Source organism: Paramisgurnus dabryanus, chromosome 20, assembly GCF_030506205.2.
Source record: "Paramisgurnus dabryanus chromosome 20, PD_genome_1.1, whole genome shotgun sequence".
Taxonomy (NCBI): domain Eukaryota; kingdom Metazoa; phylum Chordata; class Actinopteri; order Cypriniformes; family Cobitidae; genus Paramisgurnus; species Paramisgurnus dabryanus.
The window spans coordinates 23,323,486-23,340,528 of NC_133356.1; the positions used below are offsets into that span (position 1 = coordinate 23,323,486).

Genomic DNA, 17,043 nt, shown 5'->3' on the forward strand with positions numbered 1-17,043 from the left:
GCACACGGACATTTTTTCAGGTGCAACAGGAAAGGTTCTGGTGAGAAGTTATTTTCTCCGTTCGTGTATTAAAAGAGTTACGTGTACTATAAGACTTACTCGTATTTGAGCAAATAACTAAAGATGTTTTTTTTCCTTTTGTGTTTTAAGCAAAGGATTAAAGAAGATGTGTCTCATTTTTGTGTTTTGAACGGGTAGTTCAAGGGAACTCATTCCCTCTTGGTTATATGCAGCCAGCGAGGTATGTGTATATTACGTTTGAATTGGCCAAGTGTATTTGTACTTACGTTTTATAGCATATGTCAACGTGTTTGTCTTTTACATTGTCATACTGTAGTTTGACGGTGGTTTTCATTGCCGGTTAATGTGATGACGGAGAAATGGATGACAAGGCAATAAATCCATCAGTAATCAGAACAACGGTGTCGTTTATTTCCTGGAGGGAGTGAAATATCTAACAAATGATTTGACTGAGACCAGTGGTTCTTAAGTTGTTCAGAATTGGGAGATCTATCAAATGATCTATCCTGATCTATCTAATGATGAGTATCTTGTTAATATCTTAAACACTGCATAGTACACAATCACTTAAACACTGAAAAAACATGATAGAGCCCCTGGTGGCCGATATTTGTTCATCCTTTGCACAGAGCTTTGGGATCAAGAGTCAAACAGGCCCAACGAGTTTCATTCTGATTGACCTTGTCTAATAGCTGCATGAACTTCATTGGTTGATGGCAGACATGTTTTTTAAACTAAGTGAAAGTCCTTTTAACCATTGACGGTACCTTGTTCAAAGACCAGACTTGCCAAGGTTCTAGTCGATTGGTACAAGATTTCTGTAGTTACAGCTATTATTGTTTGAGGTCATGTCACCTTAACTTGTGCCAATGAGTGGTCAAGTAGTTTTTGCATGTGATCCCAGATTGGGCCCATACCCGTGTGTACAGAGTTTGTGTTGATTTCTCATTCCTGTCCTTAGTTATAGCCAATTAAGTCAAAGAGGCTATGCCCCATTAAATGTTTGGGTGTGGCATTTCGGTGGTTAGTTGAAAGTTTAACTTTTTTGATAATGGTTGATAATCAAACTCCAAAGAATATTTTTTGTTCAATCAACTCTCATTCAATCAAGTTCGCAAAAGTAGTTTTTGGCCAAAATCCAAAATGACGAAAAATAATCATTTTTAATGATGAAAATCAAATCGTCTTGAGCCACAGATTCCAATTTTGTAAGGTAGGTAAGATTATGAGCAACACAAATTGTGCTTGACCCCCTATTAACATCATCGGTTAATTCTTATATAAAATGAAGTAAAAAATGTATCAAACTACATTTATTATATGCAATTTATTATTTTGTGGCAATAATTGCTTTCCGGAGTCGAATCCAGAATCTCATTTTACTCAGCGGGTCTCTACTCCACTTCAGGTATGTGTTCTTCTTCAGATGTTTATGAAGACCAAACACTTTCTTAGTCTTCCTCTCCTCCACATCTTCCAGAATGATGATGATGATGTTGGCATTGCGTTCCATCACAAACCAGGACTGAGCTATTTCAAACTCAAAGCGACACCAGTCACTGTTAATGAAGTGTTGAGACACAACCACAATAACTTTACGGCTACCCATTATTCCTTCATCAATAATGTTGGAGGTGATGGATTTTCCGGCTTCAAAGTCCCGCATGTGAAGGCAAAGCTGAATAGGTGGAACTCCATTCTCCAGATTTTCCATCAGTTCATTCATGACCCACATTTCATCATAGCTTGAAAAAATCACAAATGCATCATAGACAAATTCTTGTTGTCTGGCTGACCTGTAACCTCTCAGTAGTACACAGGAGTATTTCAGATAAAACTGAAACCTATAAACTAGGACTGATAAAACAGCCACTACCAACACAAAACATATCAATAAAACAATTGTGAGTTTGGTTCTGTGCACACAGCTGTCAATGTCAAAATCAGTTACTGTAAAATCTGAGCTCGGTGAAGGGGTTTTACATAACATGTTATGTGGCTGATCCAACATCTGCTGATGATTGATGATCCACAAAATAAAATCTGTGTGAGTGCAGGAGCAATCGATGGGGTTAAAGGACAAACCAAACACTGAAAGGTTTGTGGGCAACTTCTGGAGAACATCAAGTGAGATACTAGTAATGCTGTTTTGATTTAGATAAACTGATGTTAATTTCTTCAGATTTGTGTTGGTCAGAAAATCTATAGTCATTAACTTGTTTCCACTGAGATGTAAAATCTTAAGCCTTCGAAGATCTTTGAAAGAGCTTGGATGTAATTTGTCAATGTGGCAATACGACATATCAAGATACTCTAAATGTGTAAGATTATTAAATAAATATCTTGACACATCACTGTGAAAACTATTACCAGCTATCTTAAGAACATTCAGACTGATCAGCCCAAAAAAGCAGTATATGTTAGCAAATGTGATGCTTGAAAAGGACAAATCCAGATACCTCAAATCCTTCAAGTTAGACAAAAGTGAAAAGTGTCCAATATCTAAAACCCTTGTATGGTGGATATCCAAAATCTCAAGGGATTCAAGACCATCAAATCCTCCCAAGCGAAATCCGATTTCTGCATTTAGACTCAAATTCAAGTATTTTAATTGAGGTGTGCCAGACAGCAGTGTTATGCAGCAATCGAATGTCAGTTTGTTAGAGCTCAGATCCAGATACTGAAGTTTAGGCATGTCAGTAAAGGTGCAACCGCGGATATGTGCAGAGTCTGTTATCACAAGTCTTTCTAAAGTATGGAGATGTGAAAGCTGTTGACCAGGCAAAGCCAATAATAAACTGGAAATTAAATAAAGATCCTTGAGTTTATGAAAACGCACATACTCCATTTGAGGAATGTAAGCACGTTTTACTGTTATATTTGTGGCATTAACCATGCACTGAAAAATGGGAATTTGCTTATCAGGCCTTTCTGATGTGTAATAATATATCTCCTGAAAATAAATAGAGCAAATGCCATCTAAAAGCTCATTATCCAATGATTCGAAGCTATACGTGCCCTCGTAGTTTCCCAATATTAGTCTCCTGACATGAAGTCCATAAAGAGCTTTCAGACCAAGTTCTTGAGCAGCAGATGAAACAAATGCAGATCGTATATCCAGCTCTCTCAGATAAATGTCTTTGAAAGCTCCTGGTTCAATGTATAATAAAGGATTCCTACAGAGTATTAATGTCATGTTTCTGCCAGTCTCTCGCAGTACAATGGTGTGATCAGATTTTATGATGGATATATTATTAGCATGTAGATCATATACACTGAAGTCTGTAAAACTGCTCATGAATGCAGGGAGAGTCATGGACTGAAGGTTATTTGTCCCAACTTTAAGTTCCTGTAGTTTGGTCAGATTGTTCATATGAAACTGTAGGGAAGTGAGACCGACATCAACAAGAATCAGTCGCTGTAGATTATGTAAGATATTAAAGCAATCAACTCCATAATGTGTAACAGGGTTCCCAGTGAGAATCAAAGCTGTCAAATTCTTCACATTGTAGAAAGCATCGTCTTCAATGTGTATGATGTTGCATCTGAAAGCAAAGAATTTTAATTTACTTTCACTTCTATTACAACTGAGATTTAGATGACAAATGTATGACTTACCTTGACAGATCAAGAACTTGCAGAAAGGAGAAAACCGGGAATAAAGTCTTTTGTAAGTATCTCAAGACATTAAAACTGAAATCCAGTGTTTGAACAGAGGAGGGTATACTGGCTGGTATATAGCTGAGGTTTCTTCCCATACACGAGTAATTCAGATTCTCAGTAATCTAAGGTTGGAAAATTTCATATCAAATTTTTTGACATTTTAAAGAAAACAACTGGATAAGTAATAAAACCAGTTAGTTCAATGGTAAACAATCTATAATTTAAGATTACTTACTTGTGTGCATGATTCTCCAGCACCTACAGAAATAAACATCATGATAAAAGCACTTAGAGAAAAGTAATTCATCTTGATGCTCTTATCTCTATCTGTCATAGATATATGAGTCAGACTTGGTAGAATTTTCCAAATATGAGGAACAAATGTCATTGTTTTAACAAAGAGGAACTACAGGTGAATGGCAGTCAGTGGCATAACACCCAAGTGGGTGTGGGAGGCAGCACCTCTTAAAAAAACTAATTAGAAAATAAATAAAAAAAACGATTTGTTACAAAATTTGAAATCAGGTGGTATAAAAATAACAATTTGTCCAACGGTATCACTAGTGGATACAGACACAGCATTGCAGACCAACACTAAACCACCAGAAACAGTACAGTAGAGTATGGAGACAAATCCCCATTTTCATACAAAAAATGAAAGAGACTGTTGGGAATATTCAATATAGCCAATACAGAAAAGGAAGTTCTGTCTTCCAAGTAAAAATGCCAAAGTCCCAGTGAGCATCAGTATGGCCATTCGCTCTGAAGTACAGAACACTTGAAGTGAGAACTCTAAAGGGTGTAGGGCATTACTGTCTCATGTGTGTGAGTCTTAAGGAATAAAGAAATACATACGCTACTTTATTTTCAGTTAGTACCTTAGGTTAAAGCCAAGAATCCAGCAATTTATTGGTCATGATATTATTTGTACGAACAAATATTAATTTTGTTATGACACTTAGTAAAATAAAGCTTCATTGTGTTAACCAAACAATTTCAACTTTGATACAGTCACGTTGAGTGACAATGATACAAAAAACAAAACATGAGTACCTAAAATGTTTTCCATTGGGTTTACATTTATTTAAATAGAGAACAACTGAAAAATACCTGAGTATATAAAATAATCGCGAGGACATGGCACCCAGGATCAGATGATCATTTTAGGAACCTTTTAATTTGCTATTTAAGGGTAAGCAGTTGTTTACTTGCATGTAACCATCACATCAGTTTCTTAATTATTTACTTTACAGATGAAATGCAACTTAAGGGTTGATTATATGCCAAAAGAGTGATTAAACAACAAAGTAACTCACAGAAAACTAAATCTATTATCTATAACATCTATTTCACTACAGCGTTTAAAGATCTGTTTACACTCTATTGTCTTGTACAAGAGGGCATCCAACTCTCACTTCTCTGTTTTGTTTATTCAAGTTATTCATTTTGAAATGCATCATTTAAATGTGCACAAAGCCCTTTGTTTGAAGTATCTACAACAAACAAATCATTTTATAGAGTTTGCCTGAATACAGACTGAAGACAACATGAAAATACAGCTGCAAGTGTTTGTAAGACCTTGATACCTTTAAGAGCATGCCTGTGTAGATATTCTGCATTGTTAATCTACTTAAAATTTGGAACACTAACATGTAACTAGATAGGTACATTTTCTGAAGAAAATGTAAAGTGTTGCTTGCCGTGGCAAAATTCGGGACACAAAATGTTACAATAATGTTAACATGACTCAAAAGAGCCCATCACTATGTCTTTATGATATTCTGATGCAGAGATAAAAATTATTGTCCTTTATCCTCTATACCTTGACCATGTGATTAAAACTAACATGATACATTCAAACTGACCAATCAGAAGATCACCTTTAACCCCCACTACTGGATAAACGACTCTACCTAAAGTCAATGAGCACAATGAATGCAGATGGTACAGGATGGAAATGGGGGTTGTGAAATAAATTCCTATATTTTCAATCTTACATTCCCTCAGACTGGGTCCATACATAAGTGTACCAAGTTTGGTGTTAATATTTTATACCTATCATATATTACAGCCATTTAAGTAAAAGTGCCCACACCACTTCGAATATTTGGAGGTGGTGTTGTGACGATGAGTCGAATGTTCAACTTTTTTTGACAACTATTGATATTCAGTGTCTAAAGAATGTTTCTGCACTGGATTGGTTCCGATCGCCAGAAAACCCAACATATATCTAACAAATGATTTGACTGAGACCAGTGGTTCTTAAGGCAAAGTTGTTCAGAATTGGGAGATCTATCAAATGATCTATCCAATGATGAGTATCTTGTTAATATCTTAAACACTGCATAATACACAATCACTTAAACACTGAAAAAACATGATAGAGCCCCTGGTGGCCGATATTTGTTCATCCTTTGCACAGAGCTTTGGGATCAAGAGTCAAACCGGCCCAACGAGTTTCATTCTGATTGACCTTGTCTAATAGCTGCATGAACTTCATTGGTTGATGGCAGCCATGTTTTTTAAACTAAGTGAAAGTCCTTTTAACCATTGACGGTACCTTGTTCAAAGACCAGACTTGCCAAGGTTCTAGTCGATTGGTACAAGATTTCTGTAGTTACAGCTATTATTGTTTGAGGTCATGTCACCTTAACTTGTGCCAATGAGTGGTCAAGCAGTTTTTGCATGTGATCCCAGTTTTTGCATGTGATCCCAGATTGGGCCCATACCCGTGTGTACAGAGTTTGTGTTGATTTCTCATTCCTGTCCTTAGTTATAGCCAATTAAGTCAAAGAGGCTATGCCCCATTAAATGTTTGGGTGTGGCATTTCGGTGGTTAGTCGAAAGTTTAACTTTTTTGATAATGGTTGATAATCAAACTCAAAAGAATATTTTTTGTTCAATCAACTCTAGTTCGCAAAAGTAGTTTTTGGCCAAAATGACGAAAAATATTCATTTTTCATGATGAAAATCAAATCGTCTTGAGCCACGGATTCCAATTTTGTAAGGTAGGTAAGGTTATGAGCAACACAAATTGTGCTTGACCCCCTAATAAACATCATCGGTTAATTCTTACATAAAATTAAATAAAAAATGTATCAAACTACATTTATTATATGCAATTTATTATTTTGTGGCAATAATCGCTTTCCGGAGTCGAATCCAGAATCTCATTTTACTCAGCGGGTCTCTACTCCACTTCAGGTATGTGTTCTTCTTCAGATGTTTATGAAGACCAAACACTTTCTTAGTCTTCCTCTCCTCCACATCTTCCAGAATGATGATGATGATGTTGGCATTGCGTTCCATCACAAACCAGGACTGAGCTATTTCAAACTCAAAGCGACACCAATCACTGTTAATGAAGTGTTGAGACACAACCACAATGACTTTACGGCTACCCATTATTCCTTCATCAATAATGTTGGAGGCGATGGATTTTCCGGCTTCAAAGTCCCGCATGTGAAGGCAAAGCTGAATAGGTGGAACTCCATTTTCCAGATTTTCCATCAGTTCATTCATGACCCACATTTCATCATAGCTTGAAAAAATCACAAATGCATCATAGGCAAATTCTTGTTGTCTGGCTGACCTGTAACCTCTCAGTAGTACACAGGAGTATTTCAGATAAAACTGAAACCTATAAACCAGGACTGATAAAACAGCCACTACCAACACAAAACATATCAATAAAACAATTGTGAGTTTGGTTCTGTGCACACAGCTGTTAATGTCAAAATCAGTTACTGTAAAATCTGAGCTCGGTGAAGGGGTTTTACATAACATGTTATGTGGCTGATCCAACATCTGCTGATGATTGATGATCCACAAAATAAAATCTGTGTGAGTGCAGGAGCAGTCGATGGGGTTAAAGGACAAACCAAACACTGAAAGGTTTGTGGGCAACTTCTGGAGAACACCAAGTGAGATACTAGTAATGCTGTTTTGATTTAGATAAACTGATGTTAATTTCTTCAGATTTGTGTTGGTCAGAAAATCTATAGTCATTAACTTGTTTCCACTGAGATGCAAAATCTTAAGCCTTTGAAGATCTTTGAAAGAGCTTGGATGTAATTTGTCAATGTGGCAATATGACATATCAAGATACTCTAAATGTGTAAGATTATTAAATAAATATCTTGACACATCACTGTGAAAACTATTACCAGCTATCTTAAGAACATTCAGACTGATCAGCCCAAAAAAGCAAAGTGTGTTCTCAAATGTGATGCTTGAAAAGGACAAATCCAGATACCTCAAATCCTTCAAGTTAGACAAAAGTGAAAAGTGTCCAATATCTAAAACCCTTGTATGGTGGATATCCAAAATCTCAAGGGATTCAAGACCATTAAATCCTCCCAAGGGAAATCCGATTTCTGCATTTAAACTCAAATTCAAGTATTTGATTTGAGGTGTGCCAGACAGCAGTGTTATGCAGCAATCGAATGTCAGTTTGTTAGAGCTCAGATCCAGATAGTGAAGTTTAGGCATGTCAGTAAAGGTGCCACCGCGGATATGTGCAGAGTCTGTTATCACAAGTCTTTCTAAAGTATGGAGATGTGAAAGTTGTTGACCAGGCAAAGCCAATAATAAACTGGAAATTAAATAAAGATCCTTGAGTTTATGAAAACGCACATACTCCATTTGAGGAATGTAAGCACGTTTTACTGTTATATTTGTGGCATTAACCATGCACTGAAAAATGGGAATTTGCTTATCAGGCCTTTCTGATGTGTAATAATATATCTCCTGGAAATAAATAGAGCAAATGCCATCTAAAAGCTCATTATCCAATGATTCGAAGCTATACGTGCCCTCGTAGTTTCCCAATATTAGTCTCCTGACATGAAGTCCATAAAGAGCTTTCAGACCAAGTTCTTGAGCAGCAGATGAAACAAATGCAGATCGTATATCCAGCTCTCTCAGATAAATGTCTTTGAAAGCTCCTGGTTCAATGTATAATAAAGGATTCCCACAGAGTATTAATGTCATGTTTCTGCCAATCTCTCGCAGTACAATGGTGTGATCAGATTTTATGATGGATATATTATTAGCATGTAGATCATATACACTGAAGTCTGTAAAACTGCTCATGAATGCAGGGAGAGTCATGGACTGAAGGTTATTTGTCCCAACTTTAAGTTTCTGTAGTTTGGTCAGATTGTTCATATGAAACTGTAGGGAAGTGAGACCGACATCAACAAGAACCAGTCGCTGTAGATTATGTAAAATATTAAAGCAATCAACTCCATAATGTGTAACAGGGTTCCCAGTGAGAATCAAAGTTGTCAAATTCTTCACATTGTAGAAAGCATCGTCTTCAATGTGTATGATGTTGCATCTGAAAGAAAAAATGTTAATTTACTTTCACTTCTATCACAACTGAGATTTAGATGACAAATGTATGACTTACCTTGAAAGATCAAGAACTTGCAGAAAGGTGAAAGCCGGGAATACAGTCTTCTGTAAGTATCTCAAGACATTAAAACTGAAATCCAGTGTTTGAACAGAGGAGGGTATACTGGCTGGTATATAGCTGAGGTTTCTTCCCATACAGGAGTAATGCAGATTCTCATTAATCTAAGGTTGGTAGTAATAAAACCAGTAAGTTCAATGGTAAACAATCTATAATTTAAGAAAACTTACTTGTGTGCATTGTCAAATTTTACAAGTATTAATTAAAAACTACATACCAAACTTAACAAATGTATAAAAACACAAATTTAATTGAGAAAACTTACATTTTTGCACAATTCAACAGCACCAATTAAGCACAGAAAAGCACTTACAGTAAAGAAATTCATTGTAAGTACCTAGATGCTGTCATAAACTGTTAGTTTTTGCCAATTTGTTGAATATGAGGAACAAATGGTTTTAAATAAAGAGAACTGTCTGTAAGATTACTTCAGTGACAATTGGACCTTTTGTTTCCTTTTCTACATCTGTTAAACAGTGGCTATTGGATAATAAAATGTGAACTCATAACATGAGGTTGTGTGTTTTGTTAGTTAATGTCAATTATGATTATGATAAAAAAAATTATTGGACATTTTTTTTTATGTTTTTGTGATATTTAACATAATCAACCTGCCTGGAACTACAAATGAAAATTAGGCTGCATGGCTTAATTTGGCATATTTTCATGCTCCTGTTGCATGGTTATTAAAGTCCATCGTGTCATTATTTACATAAACTTTTAACTCATCAGAAAGCCTATGCCTAATTTGGAAAAATTTTAAATAATTGCAGCGGTTGTATAATAACTAGTATTTTACTATAGTGATCTAGTAACTATAAATTCTATTTTATTTAATTTATATGTGCATTTAAAAAAAAAACTTTGGCAATTTAACCTATTTGTAAGTTTTGATTTAAAGTTGACACTTTAAAACAGGTTAAAATTGTTTAACTTAATTTAAGTTTAAGTAACAAAAATATGTTGATATATAATTTTTTACAGCGTGATTACTATATATAACTTTTATGCAATATATATATATATATATATATATATATATATATATCATGAAATAAAATTACATTTAATAATGTTAATTAAGAAATACTTGCTAATGATAATGTTCATTGACTATTTTAACAAACGTAATATAAAGATCTCTAAGTCCAATTAAAGCAACATGATGTATATTTAAATTATTTACATTTGTAGCGTTTGCACTAATGTAGCCCCTTTAACACAGGTGACACACAAAATATGAGCAGTTTAGAGCTGCCAGCAGAGGGCGTTGCATACAAATGTAACATACTTTTTTTATGTGTTGCACACAGAGACCTTATTTGGTCTCCCCAAACATCAAAATGTCCCTGTTTCCAACTTAAGCTCCTAAATTTGATTCCAGCTGTAACACTTTAAAAATAGAACAATTCATTTTTGAATAAAAATCATTCAAGTTTACTGCCCCAAATATTAAATACAATAAGCCTTGATGAGTAAACACATTTAGGCGCTTGTTTTAAAGAAACAATATGAACCTGTTGATAGTCAACAGCCTTTATTTAACCATATATGTGAGCCACTCAAAGATGGGGGAGATAGACAAACGGGACAAGAATTTATCACTATAGAGGGCAATCAACATGTGGATCAATGGCATTGTAACTTTAACCTCTAAGCCTAGTAAGAGGCTAGTTGACAGACAAAAAATTAAAAAGACAGTAACAGTGTAAACATTCATGTACAGAGAAGCAAAAAAATCAAATTAAAACATTGATTAGCATGTAAAGAAACTAAGGGGAAGGAGCCGAAACCTCTTTTTTTTTGTCTTATTATAGCTCAGCATACATTTCTACACGGCATGCAATAAGGCACCTAACTAACACAATGAAGAAACCTATGCTACATGATTAAGCACAACTGTTATCCAATGGAAAAGAAAGAATAGTTTCAATTCAATATACACTCCCATAAAAACATTTTTTCCTTTCATTTCCCTTTCATATTACCCAGACCTTATTAAAAAAATACATCCGTTTGTAAAAGATCTCCATACGCAACTGTAAATAGAAAGCATGGAATTTGGGGAAAACAAAGGAAATCAAAAATTTTTGAAAAGCAAGCTATATTTTGTATTTGCATTAAAGTATACACAATCTATTATTCATAAATGTTGATACTCCATAAAGTGTATCCAGAATACAACTAAATGCTTTACATTGCGATCTGACAATAACAATGGCTGGGCAAAGCTTTGTAATATACAGCCAGCCATTGGTAACATAGAGGTGGGCAAGAGGGAGAAGCACTGTTTATGTCTGAGGGAATACTTAGTCTGCCCCACGTTTATTTTTTATTACATTTTTTTATTTTTAAACAATAGCCAAATAAAGATTAACCAAATTCCCTTACAAACAATGCATATGATAATATTGTTAGCTCAACCCCCTTTAAGCAAAATTACCTGACACCCCGAAGAAAAAACCATTAGGTGCAAAGTCCATACCTTACTCAACAGTTACTTTTCCCACCTTGTTGTTTTGCTCCTATAATCCCACTGCTGCAGATTAGTCAGGTTAATAACAGTGATGCCACTTCAAATAGTTGGCATCATAAGGGGTTTATAATAATTATTGTGCCTTAAATTTTAAGACCGCTCATTCAAAACTAGTGACATCCCCTTAAAGCACCATCCCATTTTACTTACAAGAGATGGATAAGACTAACTGGATAATACATCAAAAATGCTCTTTTTCAGAAAACAGCACACTACTTACCTATACATATCTATATAAAAGAAAATCAACACGTATTTACAGGTGATATCAGATTCTTGAACCAATAATGATACAGAGACAGGTAATGATACGGACTAGGGGAGTGGCTAGTTGCTATTCACTCAATTATCTGCCATTCAAAACCGACTTGACCTTACACTCCGTTCAAGACTGTGCCAGACCTAAATTCCCGAAAGCGTCCAGAAGCCACACAACATGACTAACACAAGTCAGTAATGAATGATTCTCAAATTTCATCTACGGTTTTAATCATACATTTTTCATTCTGGAACATTTTGGTGTATCGAGTCAATCTGTACAAATGGGGTTTCTTCATGTTTTCAGTGTCAATCATTGCTCTTGAAAAGTTAAAAGGACAAATTCAGAATAAAGAGTTCCTTTAGAGCCAGTCCGTTTTGCATTTTCTTGCATCTTTTACCATACCCTTTATCATCATCATCATCATCATCATGCTCTCTTGAATCAAGGGTGCTATAAGCACTAAAACATCACACATGGGAAGGGATAAGATTTTACTGAGTAAGATGAATTCGGTGATGCCTCGACAGAGAGGATGAATGATTGAAACCCTTTCCGCACTGAGCGCACCTGTATGGTTTTTCACTCTGAAGGATTCTCTGTTTCAAGATGGTAGTGTGAGGGAATCCCTTTCCTGGTGACATTGCACTATACGTAGTTTTCTCCAAATGAACCCGTTGGTGCCTCGCAAGAGAGGAAGAATGATTGAACCGCTTCCCGCATTGAGCACAGGTGTACGACTTGCCATCCGAATGAGTTCTCTGGTGTCTGGACAACGACGACGAGTGATTGAAGCTCTTCTCACAATGGCTGCAGCTATATGGCTTTTCACCTGCATGCATCTCTCTCTTTATTTGAGCATCAAAGGGGAACTCCTTATCACCCTGGGCGTACATCTTTGCCTCCAGATGGACCTTGTGATGTCTGGACAAGGAAGAGGAATGGTTGAAACCCTTGTCGCATTGAGAGCACCGGTAGGGCTTTCCACCCTGGTGAACCAGCTGGTGCTTTTTGAGATGGCGTTTTCTGACGAAGCTCTTCCTACATTGGTTGCACTTGTAGGGCTTCTCTCCTGAGTGAATTCTCATATGCTCTCGTAACGTGGACGCAGACGCGAAACATTTACCGCACTGGGCGCATCTGTTTGGCTTGTCGCCGACGTGGGTCTTCTGGTGCTGTTTGAGATTGGAAGCCGTGGCAAAACCTTTTCCGCACTGAACGCAGGTAAACGGCTTGTCGCGGGCATGCATCTCTTGATGTTTCTTAAGGTGGCGTCTGCGCATGAAGCTTTTTCTGCACTGGGTGCATTTGTAGGGTTTGTCCTCAGAATGCATTTTCATGTGCTCTCGGAGAGTGATGGCGGCCGCGAAGCTTTTACCGCACTCTGAACATCTGTGTGGCTTTTCGGGAGAGTGCATCATCTGGTGTGGTTTCAAGCTGAATGCGTCGATGACTCCTTTACCAACCATCTCAAGACCAGTGGTATAACTTTTATCAAGTTTCATGTGAATCTTCATGTGACTTCTGAGGCTTGCCTCAATGGCAAAGCTCTCCCCGCAGTGGACGCAAATGTATGGGTGGGTGGCTTTATGGATTTCGAAATGTTCGTGGAGATCCGTCATGCTCCCAAAAATCTCACCGCATTCACTGCACTGCAGGCCCTGGGCTTCGTGAATAATAATGCCGTTCTCTGACTCCACCGTAAGTTCCCCTCCATGGTCCGACTCCACCTTCACGATATGATCTCCACCGATCTCGGTCTTCAACAGCACCTCGCCGAGCAAATGCTCGCCTTTAATTTCAGCAGTGCTGAAGTACTGATGGTGATCGTGGTGTATTTCGGATTTAATGTAGTCATGGTCCGTCTCCGTTACCACGTCCACGCACGTCACCGCTCCTAAATCGCCATGAATAGCTTCCAAGTCGAGTCGTTTGTCCTCTTGAGTCATAATCTCAGTTTCTGCCCCATAATGCAAGTCACCGACTTGCGTATGGGCTATGACACACTCAGATCCCAACGTATCGAGACCTGGTGTGTCACAGTCAGTCTCTGACTCGGCCATCAGGACACACTCCAGCCTGACGACTTCCGTTTTTCCGTTTAAGTGAAACTTAGCGTTGCTCAAAGAGCACCGCTTTCTTGCAAAGAATCTTGAAGAGTTGCTTGGTTCAGGCTCGGTCGGTTTCGAGTCAGGATGAGTCCTGCCTGTTGGAAGACATGAAATGTTTAAATGTCTCTGCATAATAAAAATGCAACATTTTAGATATGAACATCTATCCATCAAAATGTTCATTACTCATGTTTGTGAAAGATTAAAACTTTAATACATGCATACAGAAAAGAGACTACATGAAATAATTTAACACTACATAAACTACTTCTACTTAATGTATCAAATAATCATAGTTTCAACTATTCAGACAGTTTCCACATTAGTGTTTGGTCAAGTTCAAACATAAGCAGTGCAAGAACTGAATACGTTCACAAGATACATAAGCAAATCCCTTTATGACAGAAAGAGAAGCTGTCTAGATCAAGAACTGAGCTGTAAAAATATAGTTATAGTTTGTAAAATTAAGTTTCTAGCTCAGTCTCACGTTTGTTTACATGCAAAGCTAAGTTAGCACAAATCTGTGTGGCTAAAAATGGCTAAGATTAGCCCATGGACTGTTTTTATTTGGCTAACTTGCCAGGCTATGTATACATGACTGAACAGATCTTACTTTACATTTCCTCAAGTATTTCAAAAATGACATCCATTGCCAAAAGAACCACGCTTAACTACAACTAACCTCTTTATAAATCCTTTAAATAAAAATCAACTAGTTCAATATTTACAACTTTCTTATCCAGACAGCCAATCTGTCAGTTTTGGCTAGGTTAGCTGGCTAAATAGCTGCTAGTTAGCTTCCTTGAGCATGCATTATCTGCTAACTAGCTGGCTAACAGGCAGTCGAGCTTGATTATAAACACAAAACTGGCGGATTGTCTTTAATTCAAAACTTTACTGCGTATTTATTAGTAGTAATCACCTTCCTGGTGGTGTCAAGTTATATAAAGGCTGATACGACAGCATCGGTAAAGTACGATGGTGGGCATCTTGTGCACCAGTGGTTGTAACAGCTAACTAGCTCTAAAATGGCCGCCGCGAGTAGCTTCCGCCCCTCAGAGCCATGTAAGCACGCGCCGAGGCGACACTCGACGCGAGGAATCGCAAATAATTTGGTCATAGATTAAGTTAACTCGTTTATTTGTGTGAAAACCGTGACCGTCGCGCTCCAAACACTGAACAAGATCAACTTCTTTAGTTATTGGCTAATTAAGATGGCTAACCGCAGACGGGCGCAGTTCGCGAAAGCCCGGGAAAGGCGCCCCCCTTCTTACATAACATGTAACGCGTTTTTGTTTTGTGGCGTCGAAATAAATACATACCTTAAAAGTATTCAACATAATGTGTGGTTGTAAGTCATCCTACGAGACTTGTCACAAGCGTTTGGATGCTATATGCTGCGCGTAACATGCTATAGTCTTAGCAGATTTTTAGCTGCGTGAAACAACACTGGCCTGTTGTCGTGCTAAGCTGCCTCGGTCGCGGAACACTAGCTGACGCCATTGCTATCTATAGCAAACCTCCGGACTTCGTGACGTCCACACCGCATCTCGTAAAAAACAGCTTTCCAAATTTATACGAGACGCAATATATTTTAGGAATGATTGTGTTAAGCTAGTTACATAACAACCCTGACACAAATATAGCACGCTAATTAGCTTGCTATAATAGCAAGGATAATCCCCCGGACAAAAACATTAAGCGTTCGTGAGTACATATATATGCAATTTTAACAAAAAAAAGCCCGACCTCTTTCCTTTTTTGTTGTATCTTTTGCGCTGCTAGGAGTCTCGGTGCATTCGGCGGCCTAAAGATCTTCCTGCTCTTGTGTCTGCGCTGCCTGGCTGCGGTTTGCACTCTGTCACTCTTCTGCGTGCGTACGTACGTTGCAAGACGGCGCCACGGATCATCTGGCGCCAAGTATGTTTGAGCGCATGCGCCAAAAAAAAGCGTAGAAGAAATGGGTAAACGAGCACTCCCTGGTGACCTGGCGTAAGGCATCTTCAGCACAGGCCTACAAATAATCTTACCTTACAAATTTTATTAATATTTGAGAGAACGAATGAATGAGAAAAATTGTTTCTTTAGCTTTGTTCAGACCAATGAAAATGATGAGCAGGAATTTTGGTAACTTACTTGATCATTTTAAGTCTGGCCTGTACAAACATACATACCATACACATGATTTTACAAATGTTGCGTACATTGCAAAGATTTTAAAATAATTATTCTTGATATGCAAATACATACACTGTTAAGATCTTAATATGATAACTTTATTCTCTTTGTTATTTTTTTATAGATTATTAAATGGGTATATTTATCTGAAGTTTTTCAAAATATTTATTTTTGGCATTTAACAAAAAGTGGAGAACCCTGCTGCAGTACCACCACAGACCTCCTGTTGAATAGGATTTGATTGGTATATAAACTGTGATGGCTTGAATATTTTATGGCAAAAATGTCTTGAATACTGAATGTTTTTTAAAGCATCGTAGACAAAAGTAACTTGTTTTTGGGTATGTTAGATTTTAAATTGGAAGGTAACAATGAACTAGCATGAAAAGTGGAACATTAAATAGAGATCCTGGCCTGTATCACAACATTAAAACTTACTAATAATGAAAATTTCATAATTTAATGACATTTTTAATATTTGTATCTGTTAAACTGAACATTCATTCATTAGTAAACAATTGGTGCAGTGAAAAAAATGGAGTAGGATTTATTTGTTACTTGCTAGTAAATTTTAAGGAACTGTTTAAAGTAAAAGTAAAATGAAAGGTGTTGACACATTTAATATTTTGGTAGTATTGTAGCAAAAAAAAGGGTTTCAGGCCTTTTTTGTATCATTTTCATGGGAAGTGACATGTATGCTGCCATATATGCTAATATTTACATACACATTCTGTAATATATTTACATATTAACAGATTTTATAGTTTTGGGGGGCATTTTATACAAAGGTGTGGTTGTT

General features: G+C 36.9%; 3 protein-coding genes across 4 annotated transcripts; all 3 read right to left on the reverse strand.

The window, feature by feature from the left end:
* Positions 1-1,351: 1,351 nt before the first annotated feature.
* On the reverse strand, positions 1,352-4,010 carry LOC135787628 (toll-like receptor 4). Its single transcript, XM_065297562.1, has 3 exons — positions 3,920-4,010; positions 3,640-3,806; positions 1,352-3,566 (listed from the first exon to the last, which is right to left on the reverse strand). The coding sequence occupies exons 1-3, from the start codon at positions 3,989-3,991 to the stop codon at positions 1,352-1,354; spliced, it is 2,454 nt and encodes an 817-aa protein (XP_065153634.1). The 5' UTR covers positions 3,992-4,010.
* Positions 4,011-6,810: 2,800 nt separating this feature from the next.
* LOC135787289 (toll-like receptor 4) lies at positions 6,811-10,009 on the reverse strand. The gene is made up of 3 exons (XM_065297153.1): positions 9,426-10,009; positions 9,098-9,264; positions 6,811-9,025 (listed from the first exon to the last, which is right to left on the reverse strand). Exons 1-3 carry the CDS (start codon positions 9,486-9,488, stop codon positions 6,811-6,813), a joined length of 2,445 nt encoding a protein of 814 aa, XP_065153225.1. The 5' UTR covers positions 9,489-10,009.
* A 671-nt stretch (positions 10,010-10,680) lies between these two features.
* Positions 10,681-15,968, reverse strand: LOC135787287 (uncharacterized). 2 transcript variants are annotated; one of them, XM_065297151.1, is made up of 2 exons: positions 15,816-15,968; positions 10,681-14,161 (listed from the first exon to the last, which is right to left on the reverse strand). In XM_065297151.1, the coding sequence occupies exon 2, from the start codon at positions 14,016-14,018 to the stop codon at positions 12,450-12,452; it is 1,569 nt and encodes a 522-aa protein (XP_065153223.1). In that variant the 5' UTR covers positions 14,019-14,161; positions 15,816-15,968; the 3' UTR covers positions 10,681-12,449. The 2 variants fall into 2 exon arrangements, with proteins under 2 accessions (XP_065153223.1, XP_065153224.1); XM_065297152.2 differs by lacking the exon at positions 15,816-15,968 and adding an exon at positions 15,389-15,754.
* Positions 15,969-17,043: the final 1,075 nt, after the last annotated feature.